The 19,789-nt window shown below is 50.3% G+C and overlaps 2 protein-coding genes across 6 annotated transcripts in view; both read right to left on the reverse strand.

Moving 5' to 3' along the window:
* The window catches only part of Pnpla1 (patatin like phospholipase domain containing 1), a 28,767-nt gene extending 25,978 nt beyond the window's left edge, over positions 1 to 2,789 (reverse strand). Inside the window, exon 1 of the mRNA XM_051186592.1 lies at positions 2,306 to 2,789. Coding sequence (XP_051042549.1) covers positions 2,306 to 2,510 — 205 coding nt within the window. The 5' untranslated portion in view covers positions 2,511 to 2,789. The remainder of the gene's footprint in view (positions 1 to 2,305) is intronic.
* The window catches only part of Brpf3 (bromodomain and PHD finger containing 3), an 84,115-nt gene that overhangs the window by 35,559 nt on the left and 28,767 nt on the right, over positions 1 to 19,789 (reverse strand). For 3 of the 5 annotated variants that reach the window (XM_051187103.1, XM_051187104.1, XM_051187105.1), the window contains exons 12-13: positions 17,910 to 18,064; positions 15,023 to 17,157 (exon numbers count right to left, since the gene is read on the reverse strand). In XM_051187103.1, the coding sequence (XP_051043060.1) occupies positions 16,974 to 17,157; positions 17,910 to 18,064 (339 nt within the window). In that variant the 3' untranslated portion in view covers positions 15,023 to 16,973. Of the gene's footprint in view, positions 1 to 15,022; positions 17,158 to 17,909; positions 18,065 to 19,789 lie in introns of those variants that run through there. The other 2 variants (XR_007834685.1, XM_051187106.1) reach the window with 2 other exon arrangements.

Raw genomic sequence — 19,789 nt, forward strand, 5'->3', positions numbered from 1 at the left:
CACTTCAGCAGGGATTGTGAAGCCTGGATGAGTTAATGTGCTAAACACTCAGAATGGGGTCTGGTACAAAGGACATGCTGCTTATCAGGAAATCACAGGGCTGAAAATGACAGAGCTGGGTTGGTCAGCACACCTGCCCCTGCTTACATCCTGTCATGCACAGGGCATAAGCCATGCTGGGGCTGGGCCTTGATCCCTCACAGAGGCCTCTTCCCTACCTCCTCCATTTCTGTGTTCCATGGCCTCCGGCTGGCTAAGCAGACTTCCTATGTCTCCAACTGAATAAACTGAATTGAATCTATAGTCTTGCCATAAACTCACTGGGATGATATCTTTTTTAGAACTCCATATAAAGGTAGCAGGGACTGAGGCTGGGAGGTGGCTCACTGAGCAGAGCGCTTGCCCAGCATATGCAAAGCCCTGGGTTCAATTCCCAGTACCACAGAAATAGGCATGGTACTGCACACCTGTAACCCTGGGAGGAGGAGGAGTCAGGGTCTCAGCTGAAGTTAGGGTTATCCTCAGCTACACAGAGAGTGCAAGGCTAGCCTGTGCTGCAGGAGACCCTGCCTAAAATGAAGGGAGGGTGGAGTGATGGTGTACCGACCAGTTAAAGCCAGGGCAGGGAGTCTGCAACCCTAGGAGGAGCCAACTCTTTCCCCAGGCCCCTTCCTGAAGTCTGAAGGCCTGATACCCAACCCGCTGGGCTGGAAGGCACTGAGTACAGAGGGCACCCACAGAGGGCCATTGCCTAGGAGAGATCCAGGAAGATCTTTGCTCCTCTCTTTGCCCTGGCTTAGGGAGAAAGAGTGGGTCGGGGCTGGCTGTAGATATTTTAACACTATTTTCCTACTGTTTCTTACAAGCTATTAGAGAGAAAGAGGCACCTATTGTATATGTGGTACTTGGTGACCCTTTCCTCCTACCCCTACCCCCAGTGCAGAGGCCCAGGCAGCAGGGTGGGTGCTGCCTACCCAGAAGTCTAAAGAGCTGGTCTCATCAGCTCTACCTTCCAGCACATTCTAAACCCATCCTCACACTCATCTCCTACCTGGTTTCTACCTCCAACCCAAGCTGCCCAGCAGCAGGGGATCCTTAAAAGCCCAGAGCAGATAGCTGGCAGTTTCCAGCATTTCTGGGTCTGGCCACCAAGCAGTGGCTCCTCTGACAACCCCAGGTCAGGCCATCACTGGAACTGCCCTGAAGGAGGAAACCGAGGCACAGGGTGCTCAGCATCTGGCTCTGTTTCTACAGAATGGAGTGCCACGGCTAGGACTCAGCTTGGGGGCACAGTCTTGGCACCCTGAAGGTGTCGGCGCCAGGTTGGAGCTGGGTGCTGTAGTCTTAGGTCATGTCTCACACACACACACACACACACACACACACACACACACACACACGATCTGCCTCAGGTCCATCGCGACAGGCCCCAGAAAGGTTTTCTCTGAAGTCGCCTTACTTTATACGACCTCCGCTTGGATGCCATCTCCTCAGCAAGGCCCTCCCTGAACATCTTTTGAACGCCGTCCCCCTTTCTCTCTTCATCCCCAGCGAGTTGCACTTTGTTCACAGACCCCTGTCCCTTCCCATCATGACAGTAGAGACATCCCTATTTAAGCTTGTCTTTTCTTTCTAAAATGTTCTAGAACTTCAGCTCCAGGGCACTGAGCAGATGGGGGTGGTTGGGCCTGTGGGCTACGCTGTTGCTCACAGCACTGAGGCTCTGGCCCACCAGGTCACAGGCGAAGCTGTTACACTGTGCACTGCTTCTGTTCCTGGCTTTTCCTGCCAGTCCTCAAACCCCAGGACTTGCATCTTTTTGGTGGGAATCCCCTCCACACTAAGACAGTCAGAAGCCCTGTCCTTCCCTGGGTGCATTTTAAAAGAAGCCTCACCCATGACAGGACTGAGGGAGGAGGAGGAATGTGTGTGTGTGTGTGTGTGTGAGAGAGAGAGAGAGAGAGAGAGAGTGTATGATGTATATGTGTGTGTGTATGAGTGTGTGTATGAGTGTGTATCTGTGTGTGTGAGAGAGAGTGTGTGTATGAGTGCGTGTGTGAGTGTATAAGTTCGTGTGTCTGTCTGTGTGTGTCAGGAGGGGGCCTGTACTTCCTTCCTTCTGGCTTGGGGCACAGGCAGCTCACAGGTAAGGGCACTGTAGAAGGTCTGTGTCACCAATGGGTTCTCTGGCACACCTTGAGGCCGATCACGATCTACTGAACATCTATCTCATTTCCTTCCTGCTAGACCTGGCTTTGTTCCCCAAAGCACTTCCAAAGTCCCCCCTCAGAGACCCCAGTCTTACCCATTTCAATCCCACAGGTGACTAAGGCGGCTATCACTGCGCCTGCTGAAGTCCCCGCAAAGCGATGGGCTGTGTCCAGCATCCTTGGGGCCAGATCTCGTAGAGCATCCACGACCCCAGCCTGGTAGTAGGAAAGGAACCCGCTCCCGGAGAAGGAGATGGAGTGAGGGGTGTCTGGGTCCCCCTTGAACACCTGTTCTTCCATCTTCGGGGCCTCTGGCCTCCCAGAGGAGGAACCCGCACCCGTCTGCCTTAGCTCAGTTGTCTCCTTCCCCGCCAGCCACGAGCCTGGAATGTGGTGACTCTACTGGCCCAGCCAGGCACCCACAGGTGGTTCACCCAGCCACTGCCTGGGCCTGTTTAGCTCTGCTGAGAGGCACCTGAAAGACTGGTAAGGGACCCCAGGCCTGGATGAAAGGCCGATGGCTCTCAGAGTCATGAACAGGGTCTTGGTCCTAGAGACCCCATGCTGGCTTCACCTCGAATTAACCGGCACGGTTCCTCAGCTCTCTGCACACATCCCGAGTGCACCTAGAAGTGGGCATTCCCTGTTCCCTACGGAGGCGGTGCCTCTCAGCCCTCAGCATCCAGTTGCAAAATCTCTGCAAGCGCAGCCTCGCCCTGTGCCTCACTCACTAGCAGGCCGCTGCAGGGCCAGAGTTACCAGCCACCCTCCCAGGGTCCCTGTGTGCCCCTGAACCGCTCCCCCATCCCTGACTTTCAAAGGGGAGGTGTAACTTTCACCTGTGCTCCTCCCCACTCCCCAGACTGGAAACATTCATACGTAAGTGCCTCTCTGTTTATTCTGATGTTAGGATTGGCTCTGGGCAACACTGTCCAGAGAAGTTTGGCTCCGAGGGTTTACCCTATTTTGCTTTCTATTGCTAACTCGGCATGGGGGAGGGGATATTTCAGTTTACAGCTTATGGTCCATTGTGAAGGAAAGTCAGGGCGGTGAGAACTGAGCAGACAGCATGGAGAAATGCTGCTTACTGGCTTGCTTTCTTATACAACCCATGACCACCTGCCCAGAGGTGGGACTCTCCACAGTGGGCTGGGCCCTGTCACATCAATCATTAACCAAGAAAATGCCCCAAGCGGCCTTTTCCAGCCTCCTACCCACCTCCCTTGCCATGTCCTTTGCTCTGGCCTTGTCGGGGATCTGTCCTGTACCGGCTCTATCGCCTGCAGTGGCCAGAGGAGGGCATCACAAGCCCTGGAGCTGAAGTCACAGGCAGTTGTGAGCTGCCTGGTGTAGGTGCTGGGACCTGAATCCGGGTCCTCAGGGAAAGCATCAAGCATTGAGCCATCTCTCCAGCCAGTGTGTCTCTCAAGTGTATAGGAAAGAAGGAATAGAAAGCTGGGTCATCCCAAGATGATCACATAGATGAGCAGGTTGTGGGTGGGAGGGGGGGTCATGGGGTCCCATGTGGGGACATCAGGGTCAGGGCAGAGAGAAGGTGTGAGAAGTGGGGAGGAGGCTGGAAACAGCTTAGTATTTCATCAATTTGACACAAGCTGATAAAAGGGAGCCTCATTTGAGGGTTCGCCTCCATCAGATTGGCCTATGAGCAAGTCCTTGAGGCATTTTCATGGGACTTGGGGGCCAGGGTTAGCTCTAGGGCTGCCCAGCATGCCTCCCGGAAGGGGGAATTTTCCTCACAGCCCCCAAATGGCGCTGCAGATCACTAAGGCAGCAAAAGCTTCCCTACTCCCCCTCCTAATCTCCCCCATCTTCCTCCTCACCTCCCTCCTCTCCCCTCCTCATCTCCCCCATGCTCAGTTCTCCTCCCCTTCCTCCTCCATAATCACAGGTATCATTGTGGTCACTATCACCACAAGGCAGCAGGACCAGAATTAGAACTGAGACACCAAATCGTCCCCCTCCAAATCACAATAGACCCCAGCCTCTCTGGAGGTGGTGACTTCAAGTCTTTCCTGGTCCTAGGAGCTCCCACCATCCAAGCTGGGGTTACACAGTAAGGGCTCCCACCATCCAAGCTGGGGTTACACAGAAAGGGCTCCCACCATGCAAGCTGGGGTTACACAGTAAGGGCTCCCACCATCCAAGCTGCGGTTACACAGGAAGGGCTCCCACCATCCAAGCTGGGGTTACACAGTAAGGGCTCCCACCATCCAAGCTGCGGTTACACAGGAAGGGCTCCCACCATCCAAGCTGGGGTTACACAGAAAGGGCTCCCACCATCCAAGCTGCGGTTACACAGTAAGGGCTCCCACCATCCAAGCTGCGGTTACACAGTAAGGGCTCCCAATGTGTAGCAACCACTAAGGTGGGAGTGATCCAGGGTTTGGTCTTAAGCAGATAGCTTCAAACATCTAATTGTCAGATTTGGAAGGCAGCTTTTGATTAAGTGTGTGTGTGCTCACGTGCATTCGAGTGTGCAACCATGTGAACATGCTAAAGAGGCTGGGGGTGGGTGGGTGTGATAAGGATGGAGCCAATGGCTTTTGGCAATGGGAATAAGCAGGGGTGCCCCCCTCCCAAGCTTCCCCAAACCAGATACTAACAGGTTTCCTGGGAGTCTGACAGGCAAATGTGAAATAACTGGAGACTCACCCAAGACACTGTAATTAACAACTAAATTGTGCAAGGCTAGATCGCCTCCGGAGGAGTTAAGAGGCAGGGGGAACATCAGAGAAGCTGAGGACTAGAGACTGGAGAGGATGTGGGGAAACAGGATTTAAGGCAGGGGACAGCTGTGGCTTCCTTAGGAGGGGAGGCCTTATGGGTTCAGAGGCACAGGTCTGCTGTTTACACACAGTTTAACCCTCACAATGCATTGGCTATTTTCCCTCTTTACAAAACAGGCAGCAATTCCCCAGCTGAACTGGAGTTATAAAGGCCACAGATAATGGCTGTGAGTGCCTGGCAAGTGGCATTCCTATCATTATGAGAAGGCAATAAAGTCCAAGGCAGATGTAGTTTGGAGTGTATGGAAGAGAAAGAGGCAAGGGCCGAAGGGAAACACGTGACCTCCATGTGGACCAGGAAACAGAGAGCACAACAGGGCTTGAAGGGCACTCCAGCTGGAGAGTTGTGGACGGGAAGTGAGGTCAAGGCTGGTGACCCAGGCACACAGGGTGGCCAGGCTGAGTGACAACTAGTCAGCAAAGCTATTGCCACAGACAGCCCTGGGTGTGGGACCGGTTGGATGAGCAAAGTGATTCATAGGTCGATAATGCCTGGTTTTCAGCTTGAGGGTAGGGAGAGGCAGGATACCTTTGGCAAACCAAGAAACTGGGACACAGCTGACAAAACTGGGTGAAGGGAGGTTTTATTTATTTATTTATTTACTTACTTACTTACTTACTTACTTTAATATCTGGGAGCTAGAAAAACAGCTGAGCGGTTAAAAAGATCACTGGCTTCTCTTGCAGAGGACCTGGGCTTGAATTCCAGCACCAACACCGGGGACATCAACCATCTGCAACTCCAGTTTCAAGGAATCTGGTGGCCTCTTCTGGCCTCTAGAGGTACTGCATGCACATGTTACATAAGCCATACATGCAAACAAAATAGCTATATTCATAAAATAAAAATGAATTAAAAATAATATACTTTTAGTCTGGCGGTAGTAGTGCATCACTTTGGAGGTAGAGGCAGGTAGATCTCTGAGTTCAAAGCCAGCCTGGTCTACAGAGTGAGTTCCAGGACAGCCAGGGCTGCACAGAGAAACCCTGTCTTTGAAAAAAAAAAAAATTTTTTTTAAACTGGGCATGTTGGTACAGTGCCTTTAATATCAGCAGTCAGGAGATACAAGCAGGCAAATCTCTAGGCAGACTGGTGTACATAGTGAGTTCTAGGCCAAACAGTGCTACACAGCCACATCTTGTCTCAAAATGTATGTGTGTGTGTGTGTGTGTGTGAGTTGTGGTGTGCATGTGAAGATCAGAGGATAATTTCTGGAGTAGACTCTTGTCATAGTTAGCTTCAGCTGTCTACTTGCCTGGGAAGAAAACACCTCAATTAAGGAATTGCCCCATCATACTGGCCTGTGGGTATTTCCTGAATTACTAACTGATACAGGAGAGCCCAGTGTGGTCCCTAGGCAGGTGGCCTGAGGTATAAGAAAGGAAGCTGGATGTAAGTGTGGGAACAAGCCCGTAGAAAGTCCTGTCTCTATGTTCCTGCCTGGGCTTCCTCCATGAAGGACTGGTAACCCTTTCCTCCCCAAACTGCTTTGGTTATGGTATCATCAGAGCAACAAAAAAGCAAACTAGAACAGCATCTCATTCCACCATGTGGGACCCAGGAATTGAACTCCGGTCTTTGGATTTGGCTGCGAGTATTTTTACCCACAAGTCCATCTCACTGGCTCACAAATTATCTAACACTGCTGTGCCTAGTTTAAGCCTAACAAATGAGAAATAGGATGTTGTCATGGTACATGGTACACTGTATCAGTGGCTTCTCATGTTGCTGTGTCAACATACTGGAGAAAAGCAGCTTAGGAAGGGCGTTTAGGCTCGTGGGTTGAGGGTATGGTCTATCACAATGATGATGGCAGGAATGATGGGGAATGGTCTTCTGTACATGTTTATCTTATTGGTTGATGATTAAAACACTGGCCAGTAGGGCAGCAAGATAGGCGGGTCTAGGAGATGAGGAGGATTCTGGGAAAGATAGGCAGAGTGAGCCCATCAGACAGAGTCCTGATGCTTCCGGAGGAGTAACATCATGCCGGGCATTACCGGGTAAGCCACAGCCTCGTGGCAATATACAGATTGATAGATAGGTCAATAATTAAGACAGAACTAGTCAAAGAGAAGCCCAAGCCATCAGCCAACAATTTCATAATTAACATAGCATCTGTGTGTTCATTTGGGGCTCAAGGGCCACGGGACCTGCTGGGCTAGAAACTTTCACGTTACATGTCATACTGTATGGGCACTCAGGAATCAGGGAGATGGTGCTGGCACTCAGCTCACTTGCTCGTTTGTGCTCAGCTGGGGACCCTGACCCATGGGTTTGTGTCACCACATTCCACTTGGGTCTCCCCTGCTTAGTTAACTCTCTATGGAAATGCCCACAGCCAGGTCCAGAGATGAGTCTCCCAGGTAACTCCAGATCCAGCCAAGCCAAATGGAGATGAGCAGCACAGGACTTGTGGGGAGTAGACGCTGTTATTCTTAATTTATTGTGCTTGGTACATGGACATTGACTCAGTTCGTGGAGAAGTGAGTTAGGCAGGATGTGGTAGTGTCTGTCCGTGATCTGAACACTAGGGGGCTGAGACAGGAGGACTCTGAGTTCCAGACGACCAGACTGGGTTGTCTGCACGAACTTTGTAGGCTTTTGATTAAAACGTTAAGTAATTTTTAAAATGTGCTACATTAAAGCAGGGTAGTGTGCACACCTTTAATCCCAGCACTCGGGAGGCAGGCGGATCTCTGTGAGCTCATGGACTGTAACAAAAAAGTTGCATTTATTTACTCATTTATCTTGTGTAGGGTGGGCACACATGCCACCTTGCCTGCAAAGGTCAGAGGACAACCTGAAGGATCTGGTCCTTTCCTTCTACCATGTGCACTCCAGGAAATGAATTCAGGTCCCCAGGCTAATCAAAGCATGATTACCCACTGAGCCATCTCCATGGCTCTCAAAAAGCCAATAATTTAAAGCTGGGAATAATGGGACATACAGAGGCAATCAGATCTCCTTGAGCTCCAGGCTAACCTCATCAATAGAGCAAGGTCCAGGCCAGTCAAGACTACCTAATGAAACCCTATCTTAAAATTTTTTAAAATAATTTTAAACAATGTTTTATTTTGTTTTAGATTTTGAAGTTTTTATGTGTGGGAGCATCTCACCTGAGTATGGCATGTGCACTGCTTTGCGTGCCAGCTGCCTGTGGAGGTGGGGAAAAGAATGGGAGTTATGGGTGGTTGTGAACCACCACATGGATGCTGGGACCTGAACATGTGTCCTCTGAAAGAATAGTATATGAACTATTCTCAACCAATGAACCATCTCTCCACACCCCCAATTTTTGGTTTTAAAACGAATATGCCTCTTAGAATGTGTAAGGCCCTTGGTTTGATATATAATACAACAGATGGTATTCCAATGGCAAATGTTCTATCCCTTTAAGACATCTTCAATACCACAGTTCAAGTTTACATTTGGGAAAGAGTCTCATAGTATAAGAAGAACCATATGGGGTTCAGGTTGCTGAAGAGATGGCTTGGGGTTCTCTTGATCTTGCAGAGAACTTGGGTTTGGCTCCCAGCACCCACACGGCAGCTCACAATCATTTGTAACTCTACCTCCAAGGGATCTGATGCCTTCTTCTGGCACCAATGGTACACAGACATCCCCACAGGCAAAACACCACACACACACACACACACACACACACACACACACACACACAAATTACAAATAAAAGAGGACCCACAATGGAAGAGAGTCATTGTCATGAAAAGTAGACCTGATCATTACCAGGCTGAGGTTGGACCATCTTCCTTCCCATAGGTCTCAAAGCTGCCACCCAAGACACTGAGCTGGCCAGGGAAGCGGCTCTGTCTTGCTGCTCTCACACCTGCATGATGGGGACAGGGGTGGCTTCTGCCTGCTCTGCTTCTAAGAAACAGATGAACTCCGACAACTGCAGGGGAGGTTCCTCCAGACCCTGGCCCCCATGTTTTCTGATCTTTGCAGGCAAACAAACAACCCTTAGCATGTCTGTGTATAGAATTACTCTCCCTCTCCTAGCTGCCTTTAGGCTGCCACTGGGAGGCAGTGTGGTCACTGGAGTCAGAGGTCCTGGGTTTCTACCATGGCATAGGAGGCCACGAAAGGACAAATAGGCAAAGGCACACCAGGGCATCGCAAGCCTCGGCTATTCACCTTGGCAGTGGGACTGAGCTCTCTACAGCCCTGGCAAGGTTTTGAGGGTGCCATAAAGAGGCGTTTCGTTTGATTTCCCTGAAACAAGGTTTCATCCACTCTAGGCTAGCCTCAAACTTGCAAAGGGTGACCTTGAACTTCTGCTCCTCAGGCCTCTGCCTCCCCAGTGTTGGGTTTTCAGTGGTGCTGAGGAAGGACACCAGGGCCCCATACACGCCAGGCAAACACTGCCAGCCAAATACATCCTGAGCCCCCTCAAGAAGGAATGAAAAGGAAAGAGCGTGCCAAGCTCACCCAGGTGAGCACCTGCTGTCCTACTGTGTGCCAGGCACAGAGGTGATTGCCACATGCCCTTTCCCCAAAAGCATCCAGAAGCTGGACCTGCCAGGACAGCCAGAGTGTGAGGGAGGAAGGGCTGCAAAAGGAACCTAACTGAGGAGTCAGGACACAGGACCACGGAGTGCTGTGGTCCTCTTCTTGGGTGTCACAGAGAGCTTATTAAGGGGGAAAAAGAAAGACAATGTCCCTGGTGGGGAGAGGGAGGGAAATGGAGCTCAGCACTCTAGACTCAAATTTAAAAATCCCAGCTCTGCCACTTCCTGGCTGTGTGACTTTGACCAAGTTGCTTACCCTCTCTGCAGTATAAAGAAGGGATAATGGTGTAACCCTTCCTGGCAGTGAGAACCACTCTAGCCAGGGTGGGGAGGACCCATCATGTCAAGTCAACATCTTATCTAGATGAGTGCAGAAAACACAAACATTGATCCACAGGAAACTCCTGGCAGGTATGGGAATGGTTGCAACCACATGGGGCAAACAGTGCATTCCCCAGGACTCTGCCTGGGCCCTAGGGGAATCCTTATGCAGGCTCCACAGACACCCTAGAGAAACAAGCACAGCACTCACAGCAGTGCTGTCCCTACACCAGAAGCCCTCAATCCACAGTGAGGAAGCAATTATGATGCCTCCCTAGAGTGGGACACTGGAGTGGACACTCCATGTCACAGCCAGACCACCCACTGCACTGACTCAAAACCATTGCTGTGGGTGCAATAAAAGCAAGCTATAACTGGGCATGGTGGCGCATACCCATAATCCCAGAATGTGGGAGGCAGAGGCAGGAGAATCAGGAGTTCAAAGTTAGCCTTGACCACATGAGATCCAGTCTCAAAAAAAAAGTGTGAGTGTGGGATTAGCAGAAGGCTGGGGTAGAAGTAAATTATGTGTGTTGCAGGTGTGAGGACCCGAGTTTCAATCCCAGAAGCTACAAAGGTCCAGGTGCAGTGGCACAGACCTGTAATTCCGAGGCCCCGGAAGTGAGATGGGGAGTAAAAACAAGAGAACAAAGAGGCTTTCCTGGACTTGGAGTTCTGAATCACATGATCACAAATTTAAAATCCTAAAAGCTAAGGTGGAAAGACAGAGGAGACATGCAGGTGAGGGAAGGGAGGAGCAGTTGAAGGTGTGAGGGGTGGAACCAGGAGAGGGAGGGCCCACAGCCAATCCCTGAGCACACCACAGGTGTGTCAGGTCCAAAGGGCACCTCATCTCCCTCCAAAAGGACAGACACACTGGCTCGGTCCAAAATTGAGTTACCTGGTAAACACTCAGCATTGCTTAGAAACCATGCAAAGTGGCTCCTGTTTGCCAGGAAAAGCTGTGACTTTCTTATCCACTCCTACAGCACTCAGTCTCCAGAGAGAGCTTCTAGTCCCATTAAACTCAAGCCTCCCGCAGGTCAGAGCCCATGTTACTTTCTACACCTTTGCAGATAACCTGCCCCTCCAGCAGCAGCATAACCCCTGTAACTGGCAGGACCACTTTTGCGGTCTTTGCTCCCACAGCCCCAGCAATTGCCTGTCTTCTCTCCCTGTTCCCTGAGAGACAGCCACAGCAGACTCCCCCAGATGCCTCTGGCTGCTCTCTTATCTCCAATAAAAACCTTCCCCTTAATCATAGAGGGCCTGTTTCAATGTTTTTGTTGCTGTTTTTGTTTGTTTTTACAATTAATCTATCCCAGACTAACCTGGTGAACCAATGATTTTTGTTGTTGGTGGTTTTCTCTGTAGTTTTGGAACCTGTCCTGGAACTGGCTCTGTAGATCAGGCTGGTCTCTAACTCACAGAGATCTGCTTGTCTCTGCCTCCCCAAGTGCTGGGATTGAAGGTGTGAGACACCATCACCTGGCCATTTCAGTGTTTCCCCCCCCCAACCCCTTGAAAACAAGAGGCATGGGGAAGGGGCCAACTGTGGCCAACCCAGGACAGTCCATGTGTTCTCTCTCCTTAGGTTACACCTCAGCTCTAGCTCCAGGAGAGTCTGCAATCTTGTCTGAGAACTTGGCTTCCACACAAAGCCTCTACTCACAAAGCCTCTGTCTCCCTGACCCTTATCGTCTCTGATAACAGCCTCCCCTGGAGCTGACAGAGTCATTTGAAGTAACTTCAGTGTCTTCTGTGGCTTCCTCATCCAGGGTCCGTCTGTAGACCAAGGCCAGCGGACAGCAAGTGGGCTCTTCTGGTCCCTTTTAATCTCGGAGTCAGTGACCTTGCTCTGTTGTTGCATCAGAGCCTGCTGTGTTCAATCGAAAGGGACATTAGGGACAGAATGTAGTGGCTTAGTAGCAGAGCACATGCCTGGCTTATACAGGGTCCCAGGTCTCACCCCAGCCTAGCACTGCAATAGACAGACAGAAAGATAGAAGAGACCTGTTCTACAGGGTTACTAGCCTTGTGATGTAAAAGCGTGGCTGGTGTGGCTAGGGGTGGGTAAAAGCACTTGCCTCTGACCTCCACATTCATGTCATGGCACACACATGCCTGCAAAAGCGCCACACATGTACACAAATAATTTTAAAAAGAGTTAGGTTCACTAAGATGGCTCAGTGGGTAAAGGTATTTGCCAACAAACCTGAGGACCTGAGTTCGATCCCTGGGACCCACATGGTGGAAGGAGGGAGCCAACTCCCTAAAGTTGTCCCTCTGACCAGCTAATACACACAGTGGTTTGAATGGGAACGCCTCCCCCCACCCCCAGGCTTAGATATCTGAATGCTTAGTCACCAGCTAGTTGAGCTGTTTGGGAAGAATGAGGAAATGTGGCCTTGTTGGAGATGTGTCACTGGGAGTATGTCTCTCTGCCTGCTGCCTACAGATCAGTATGTGAGTCTGTGAGCTACTGCTCCAGCGCTGTGCCTGTCTGCTTCCTGCCACAATTATGGGCTAATTCTCTTAAACTGTAAGTAAATCCCCTCCACCCAATTAATTTAACCTCCCCACCCCCAGACAGGGTTTCTCTGTGTAGCTTTGTAGAAAGATCTGCCTGCCTCTACCTCCCGAGTGCTGGGATCAAAGGCGTGTGTCACCACTGCCTGCCATGTTGATTGTTTTTAATTATGTGTGTGTGTGTGTGTGTGTGTGTGTATGGATATGTGCATGGTTGTACAGTACTCTTGGAGGCCAGAAGAAGGCAATGGATTCCTAGAAGCTGGACTTAAGAGTGTATGTTTTCTCTCATACATGGAATTTGCTCCCCACCCTCACCCCAGTCCCCAGAGACAGGGTTTCTCTGGGTTGTCCTGGAACTCACTCTGTAGACCAGGCTGGCCTCAAACCCACAGAGATGTGCTTGTCTCTGCCTCCCAAATGCTGGGACTAAAGGTGTGCACCACCACCACCTGGCTATCCCAATTTTTTGTTTGTTTGTTTGTTTGTTTTTTGTATATAAGTGCTTTGTCTGAATGTATATCTGTGCACCATGTATGTGCCTGGTAACCTTGGAGGCCAGTTTGGATCCCCTGGAACTGGGGTTAGAGGTGGCTGGCTGCAAGCTGGCATGTTAGTTGAGGGACCTGAAACCAGGTTCTCTGGAAGGGTAAGCATCAATTGCTCTAACCCCTGAGCCATTGATGCAGCCCCTGGATGCTGCTTTTAAGCTTAAACATTTGTGTTTTGTGGGGTGTGGTGGTGCAAGTCTTTAATCCCACACTCAGGAGGTAGAGGAAGGTAGACCTCTGAGTTTGAGGCCAGCCTGGTCTATAGAGTGAGTTCTAGGACAGCCAGGGAAACAGAAATTTTGTTATAAAAAACAAAACCAAGAAGATTTGGGGCTGGAGAGATGGCTCGGTGGTTAAGAGCACTGGCTGGTCTTCCAGAGGACCCAAGATCAATTCCAAGCATCCATGTGGCAACTCACATCTGTCTGCAACTCTAGTTCCAGGGGACCCAATACCCTCACAGATATACATGCACATAAAAGAGATTTATGTGCTTCATTTAAAATATTCACAGAAGGCAGGTGTAGGTGTGGTGACACATGCCTTTAAACCTGGCACTTGGGAGGCAGAGATAGGCCAATATCTGAGTTGGAGGAACTGTGTGCTAGAATACCTCCCTCTTTGCTTTTTTTTTTTTTTTTTTTTTTTTTTGAGACAGAGTTTCTCTGTGTAGCACTGGCTGTCCTGGAACTTGCTTTATAAATCAGGCCTTGAACTCAGAGATCCACCTGCTTCTGCCTCCCAAGTGCTGGGATTTGTAGATGGATTGCGTCACTATGTCCAGCTATAAACCCTTCTTTACTTAAACTGTCAGATATTCTGTCAAAGCAATAAAAAAAAAGTAACTGACACACCCTCTACATTTTTACAGTTACCTTTGTATTTCAAAATACAATCCATAAATATGGATTTTTAAACCCAGTTCTCAAGGCTTAAACTAACTGCTTCCTTCTTTTGAAACTTAACTATTGGCTAAGCAAACTTATCTTTTCACACCCTCTCTGCCTCAGGCCCCTTGCATTGGCCTCAGAGCTGTGGGTAGTGGCTTACAAGCCAGGGTACCTTTGCATTATCCTTAGAGCACAAGGTTATCTGAACACTGGAAGCACTTCATCCATGTCATACAAATCAGGCTCTAGAAAGGTGATGAAGAGCTGTGTCTTCAACCATATCACAAACACAGAGGGTGCTCGCAGGAAGGACACTAGGACATTCCCCCAGGGTCTTCAGAGGCAAGTTGCCCCTGAGCATCTCTCCCTCATGTCTGTACTACAGGATGTTCCTCTCTGGGCTAAGGAGATGGCAAAGTTGGCAAAATACTTGCCATATAAACACGAAGACCTGAATCACGGCGGGGTGGGGGTGGGGGAGAGCCCTGTGACAGACACTTGTAATCGCATGGGGAAGGTGGAGATAGAAGGAATCTGGGGCTTGATGGCCAGTCAGAGCAACTGAGGAGACACCCAACATCAGCCTCCAGCTGCCACGTGTACCACACACAATGTCCCTTCCCAAACACAGAAATCACTGCCAGATCATCAAGCCCAGGAAGCTGCTAGACCCAGGCTCGGGTCCCACTTCTAGCTTACTGACCTTGATCATATCTTTTAATCTTGCTGGTCTGAGTACTCATTTCTGTAAAATGAAGACCAGGCCAGTTGCAAGGATCCTTCCAGGTCTAAGATGGTGACACCAATCTCTGTGTCCCAGCTGCCCATCTGCTGAAGGGACAGCAAAGGAAGCTAGATCTTTCTAGTCTCCAGACTGGTGCCAGGATGCTAATGGAGCCCCAGAACTTCCCCAGAACAGCTCAAAAAAGGTCTTGGCCAGAGATGGAAACAGTAGAGGTGTGGGAACCCCCAGAACCATCTTCAGCCTCCCCACCCCTGCCAGTGAGAACCCCCAGGACCATCCTCAATCCCCTGCCCCCAGTCTGAGATGCTCCTCACACCCACCTGTGAGATCCAAAGGACAGGCAAGCCCATTCTTAATGACTCTGCCTTCAGAGGAGCGAATGGGTGGAGTTAAAACAGGATGCCCCACCAAGGATACCAAATACAGCACAGCAAGCTATTGCCCATTGGAACATTTATTTCTCAGAGAGAAAATAAGACATCATATTATAGTAGGTAAAATTAACTCTCGTATTCTTTACAGGCATAGATTTTTCTGTTTATTACCTCTCTTATAACCATCTGTTATAAACAATTCTAGAAGGCAAATAAAGTCACTTTCTACAATAAATAGAGCATCGTGTGCTTCACAGCGGACGCGACAGAGACATGAGGCCCCGTGCCACAGCAGGATCTGAGCCGCATCCTGTTCTAAAAGAGCAGGTTTTCAAATGGGACTCAGAGACTGAAAAATACAAGATAAAGTGTTGGGGGAGGGGAGGAGAAAGCCCCGAGATCTTACAACACAGGTTTAGACAAGGGTCACAGAGTCCACAGCTGACCAACTACCTGGGGAGAGGGGGCCGCATGGGCTTCTTTAACTAGACCACACTGCGTGGCTGCACAGTGGAGGGTTCTGATAATGGAGAGTATAGGCCTGAATAACTTATGACGGTATCTTACAGTTATATACACCACGTCCTGTCCCAGCTGTTGCTGCACTGTTTACTGGACAGAATCCTGGCCTCTCTGTGAGTTTTGTTGGTTCCCTTTTAAACTCTGGCTCATGTCCCAAATGTGTAAGAAGTTGGTGGTCGGTTGGTAGTATTTTAAAAGTCTGAGTATGTAAAAATGGCAGTGATCTCCCCAGGGACTTTGTTTTGCCCAAAACTCCCCTATGAAAAATTTAAAACAATTAAAAATAACATCAAGGTATAAGTCAAAATGGCAATCAGCGGTCTGCAAACCCGCCTGTGGCTTTGGTGCTTAGGAGGTGAAAAGAAACGTCAAGAGCAGAAGCCTCTGAAGGTTGCGTTGGTTTATCAGCCAGCATTCCTCATTCACAGTTTGTTTTCCTTCCTTTTGGAGGTGAGGGAGGAGGTTGGAGGGGTGAAGGTGGGGAGGCTGAAGACAGGGTATGAAAGAAAAAGGCTGTGTTTCTTGCTCTGGGAAGCAGGAGCAGCAGAGTCAGGGGAGGGCGCTGGAGGGGCAGCCCATGCCCCCTCAGTGACGGGACACAACAGTAAGGCTTAAGTTTGTTGCAGGAGAAGGGAAGAGGAACAGGCAGCATGCCAGTTGGTCGGCATGCGCCATCCTCAACATCCATTAAGCCTTGTGTAGGGACGGGGCCCTCCCTCGGCAAGATGGGGGACAGGAAGCCCACTCCACCCACAGGGCAAGTGCATGCAGCTGGGTTGGACATGTCAGCAGCACAAGTGGTGAAGTCTGCAGGTGAGGGAAAGGTCCTTACAAGTGGGTTAGCTTCTATCTACCTGCGGCTCAGGTGCCTGGCGGACACCTATCTAACATAGCAGCTGGCCAGGAAGGAAATGGGCATCAAAGAAAAAGATCAATTTGGTGATGTTGCTGTCAGTTTGGCACGAGGGAGAAAGGAGAGCAATGTGGGAAGGGAGAGCCTGGGCTAGGTATGGAGGATGAGAAGACGAGGTGTGAGTGGGTGATGTGGGAAGGGGAGGGAGCTCAGTGGGTTTCTGAGGGACCCTGGCACATCTCTGGGATCAGTATCAGAACCTTGCCTGCCCTGAGGTATGGTTAGCTTGGAGAGGCATGGAGGGAGCAGTTGGCCCCAGAAAAGCAGTTTAGGACCTCTTGCCCTGTGGGCTAGGTCCACCTCCCTGGCTGGCCAAGACTCTCAGCTGTTTCTACTTCTAAGTGGTTCTTCAGTGGGATATCCCCAGGGACCTCGGGTGGGAGTTTTTGGCACACAGCGGGCCTCCAGGGGAACCACATGATTGGTCAATACTGGGCCTTGCCCTTGGAGACCCAGTCCAGTCAGGGTCTGCCATGAGAAAGAAGCTGCCGGCCAGACATTTGGCAGGGGCAGAAGAGGCTTCTTGTGCCTCAGGGACAGAGGAGAGGCAAAGCAGGCAGACAGGCCCAGTTCCACTCTTACAGGTAGGCAGAGGTGACGAAGGAGTGGGGTCCCCGGACTCGGCTCAGGTGAATCATTGCACGGTCATAGGCCACCTGTACCGACTTTCGGATGCTAGTCTTTCGGCCTTCCAACATCTTGAGTTTGTCCACAGTATCCTCCACACCCAGAGGCAGAACTTTGTCCCTTGGAAGCCACTGCCTGAAATGCAAGCACAGCTGAGATGCGGCTCAGGAGAACCTACAGAGGCTCATCTGGACCCAGCTACGCTACCAGGTCAAGCAAGGCATAGGGGAAAGCAGGCAGACTGGAGAGCCCCAGCTGTTATCCAGCAGGCGGCTTGGTAACCCTGCAGGCCTGAGCCTTGCTCTTGGGCGTCTGTTACCAGCAATTCTACCTCCTTTTCACACAGAGCCAGGGGTGACAGCACTTTGTTAGCCACAGGCCACCAAGCCCCTCATAAAGGACAACACATTGCCCAGACTCCCTCAGGACTGGGACATACTTTCCCTCAGCTGTGGGGAGTGCTCTGTTTGGCTTTCAGCTCAGTCTCTTTCTGGTAACTAGCTGCCTACCCAAGGTCATGCCTATCTCAAGGAACAGGTGAAATTTTGTGACTGTCAGCTTAAGGGTGCACAGAGATCCCCAATTCCCAACAACTCTCCCAAGATCTCCAGACAAAAGCTGAGCCCTCTGCTCAAAAGTGTGCTATCACTAGACTTTTCCTTCTACCTGGGACTGTGGTCCCTCTCCTACGGCTTTCTGGGTTACCTGATGAAAGACTCCTCTTGAAGAACCACCCAATGAGGTCCACTCCACCCTTACTCTAAGCACCATTAGCTAGTGTCATTACGACTAGCTATCACAAGCAGCATGGGCCAGCTGAAGTATCCTCCTCATACGGGGTGGAGCCAGCACCCTGGCATGGGTCCTACAGCAGCTGCGCCACTCACCAGGTGCGCTTGTTGTCAAAGAAGAGGACAAGGAAGAGCTTCTCTCCAACCTCGGCCTGCTTCTGCTCGCCCAGCTTCAGCACGTCCAGTGGAGGGACAGGGATGGGGACACCATTGTGCAGGAGGCCCTCTCGGGGCATCTTGGGATCGATGATCTGGAGGCAGAAAAGGAAACAGGCTCTGAGCAGGAGAGAAAGGGAAAAGCTACAGAACCAAGCACCAAGGCACTGAAAACCTAAGCATGCAAGGGTTCAGTTCTACAAATAACCAGGTGATGGAGGGGCTGGCATGCGACCCTTCACACCCCAAAACGAAAGCCTTGACTCTGTTTCCCCAGTCTACTGTCCTGCCCTCTCCCCCGCCTAGTTCAAGCAATCTTCTGGATGAAAGAACTTGATCCAGACTGAGTAGGACTGAGGAGGCAATTCCATGTCCCAGCCTGAGAGGCAAACCCTCTCCTCAGTGTCTGTTAGAAAAGGACTATGGGATGCTTCTGTGTTGCTTTCCCTTTACCACCTTTGCAGTTCACTCCAATACTCAGGGCTTTGCCCCAGGGGGCACCCAGGCTGGGACTATGCAGAAAGCTCAACCTGGCAGCAGGGGCAACACCTTTGATTCTGGGTAACAGCTTCTGGCTACCCACCCCCAAGGGGCATGGGGTCAGATACCTCTGTGGTTAAGATTGGAAAAGAGGCAAAAAGACAGCTGAAAGGGTCAGGGTTTGAGGAAAAACCAAAGCCAACCTTCCAGGAGCAAGCTCCAGAAGGGCAGAGCCATCTTATCACAGGGAGCTCATCACAGACAGCAGCTCCCCAGTGAGCAGGAGAGCGATTCTCCATGTCTGTGGAGCACTTTCTGTTCCCAGAGCTCATAACCATCCATGTGCCATCTCACTTCAGTCTGACAGGTGTCAGCGGACAGGGGAAGCACCAGCACAGAGAATGGGCGATAAACCACAGCTGGGACTGAAACCAGATGATGCTGGCAAAGGCAGTTAGACCTGCGCTGCAGGCAGCCTCCAACACCGCCCCCACTTCCAGAGCAGCTGGCTTATAACCTCTGCGCACAAAGGCCAGAGAGGCTGGAAACCAGCAGAGGAAGCAGCCATCTCTAGAGACAGAGAAATCTTAATTCCTATGTCCTGACCCAGGGGACCTCCTCTCATAACAAACTGCTCTCATACCTTTGGGCATATGCCAGTACCCCATGTCCCCCAAGACAAGCAGCTGAAACCTGATACTTCCTGTCCTCCCCAGGTACCAGTCATGTATATGGTGCACATATATACATACATATAGGCAAAATATATAGCATTAATAAATATAAAATGAAAAATGTACAGACTCTAATGACAACTGACCCCTAGACCACCCACCAGCTATGTAATGGTCAAAACTATCTCCTAGCCTGTCACTCTTCCTGGTACTGAAGCTGAAGGTAACAAGAACAACAGAAACAGCCCTAAGCTTCCTCAGCTACCAGTGAGAGAGTGGGGTTGCTCTGTTGTCTCCACTTGTACACGCTGGCTATCAAGAACGGACAATGGACTGTGGGAGACCTGGGGGAGCAAGAACAAGGAGGGTGAGTCAACACCCGAGGACAGCTTTCACACCCCAAAAAGAAAACAGTCCATTCACTCAATGGACACGATGCAGGTTTACAGACCATGGACATGAAACTTGTGGGAAGTCAACACACCACACAGTCAATTCACACACACAACTACCACAACAGCAACACATGAATAAAGGAGCAATACAAATATTTAGTCAACATGCTAGAATGGAGTGGCTTGCAATGTTTTTTTTTCTCCTGTTTTTTCAAAACACCCCCACACATTTATTTTTAAAATATTAAAATATAGTATAACATGCAAAATC

This window comes from Phodopus roborovskii, unplaced genomic scaffold, assembly GCF_943737965.1.
Source record: "Phodopus roborovskii unplaced genomic scaffold, PHOROB, whole genome shotgun sequence".
Lineage (NCBI taxonomy): Eukaryota > Metazoa > Chordata > Mammalia > Rodentia > Cricetidae > Phodopus > Phodopus roborovskii.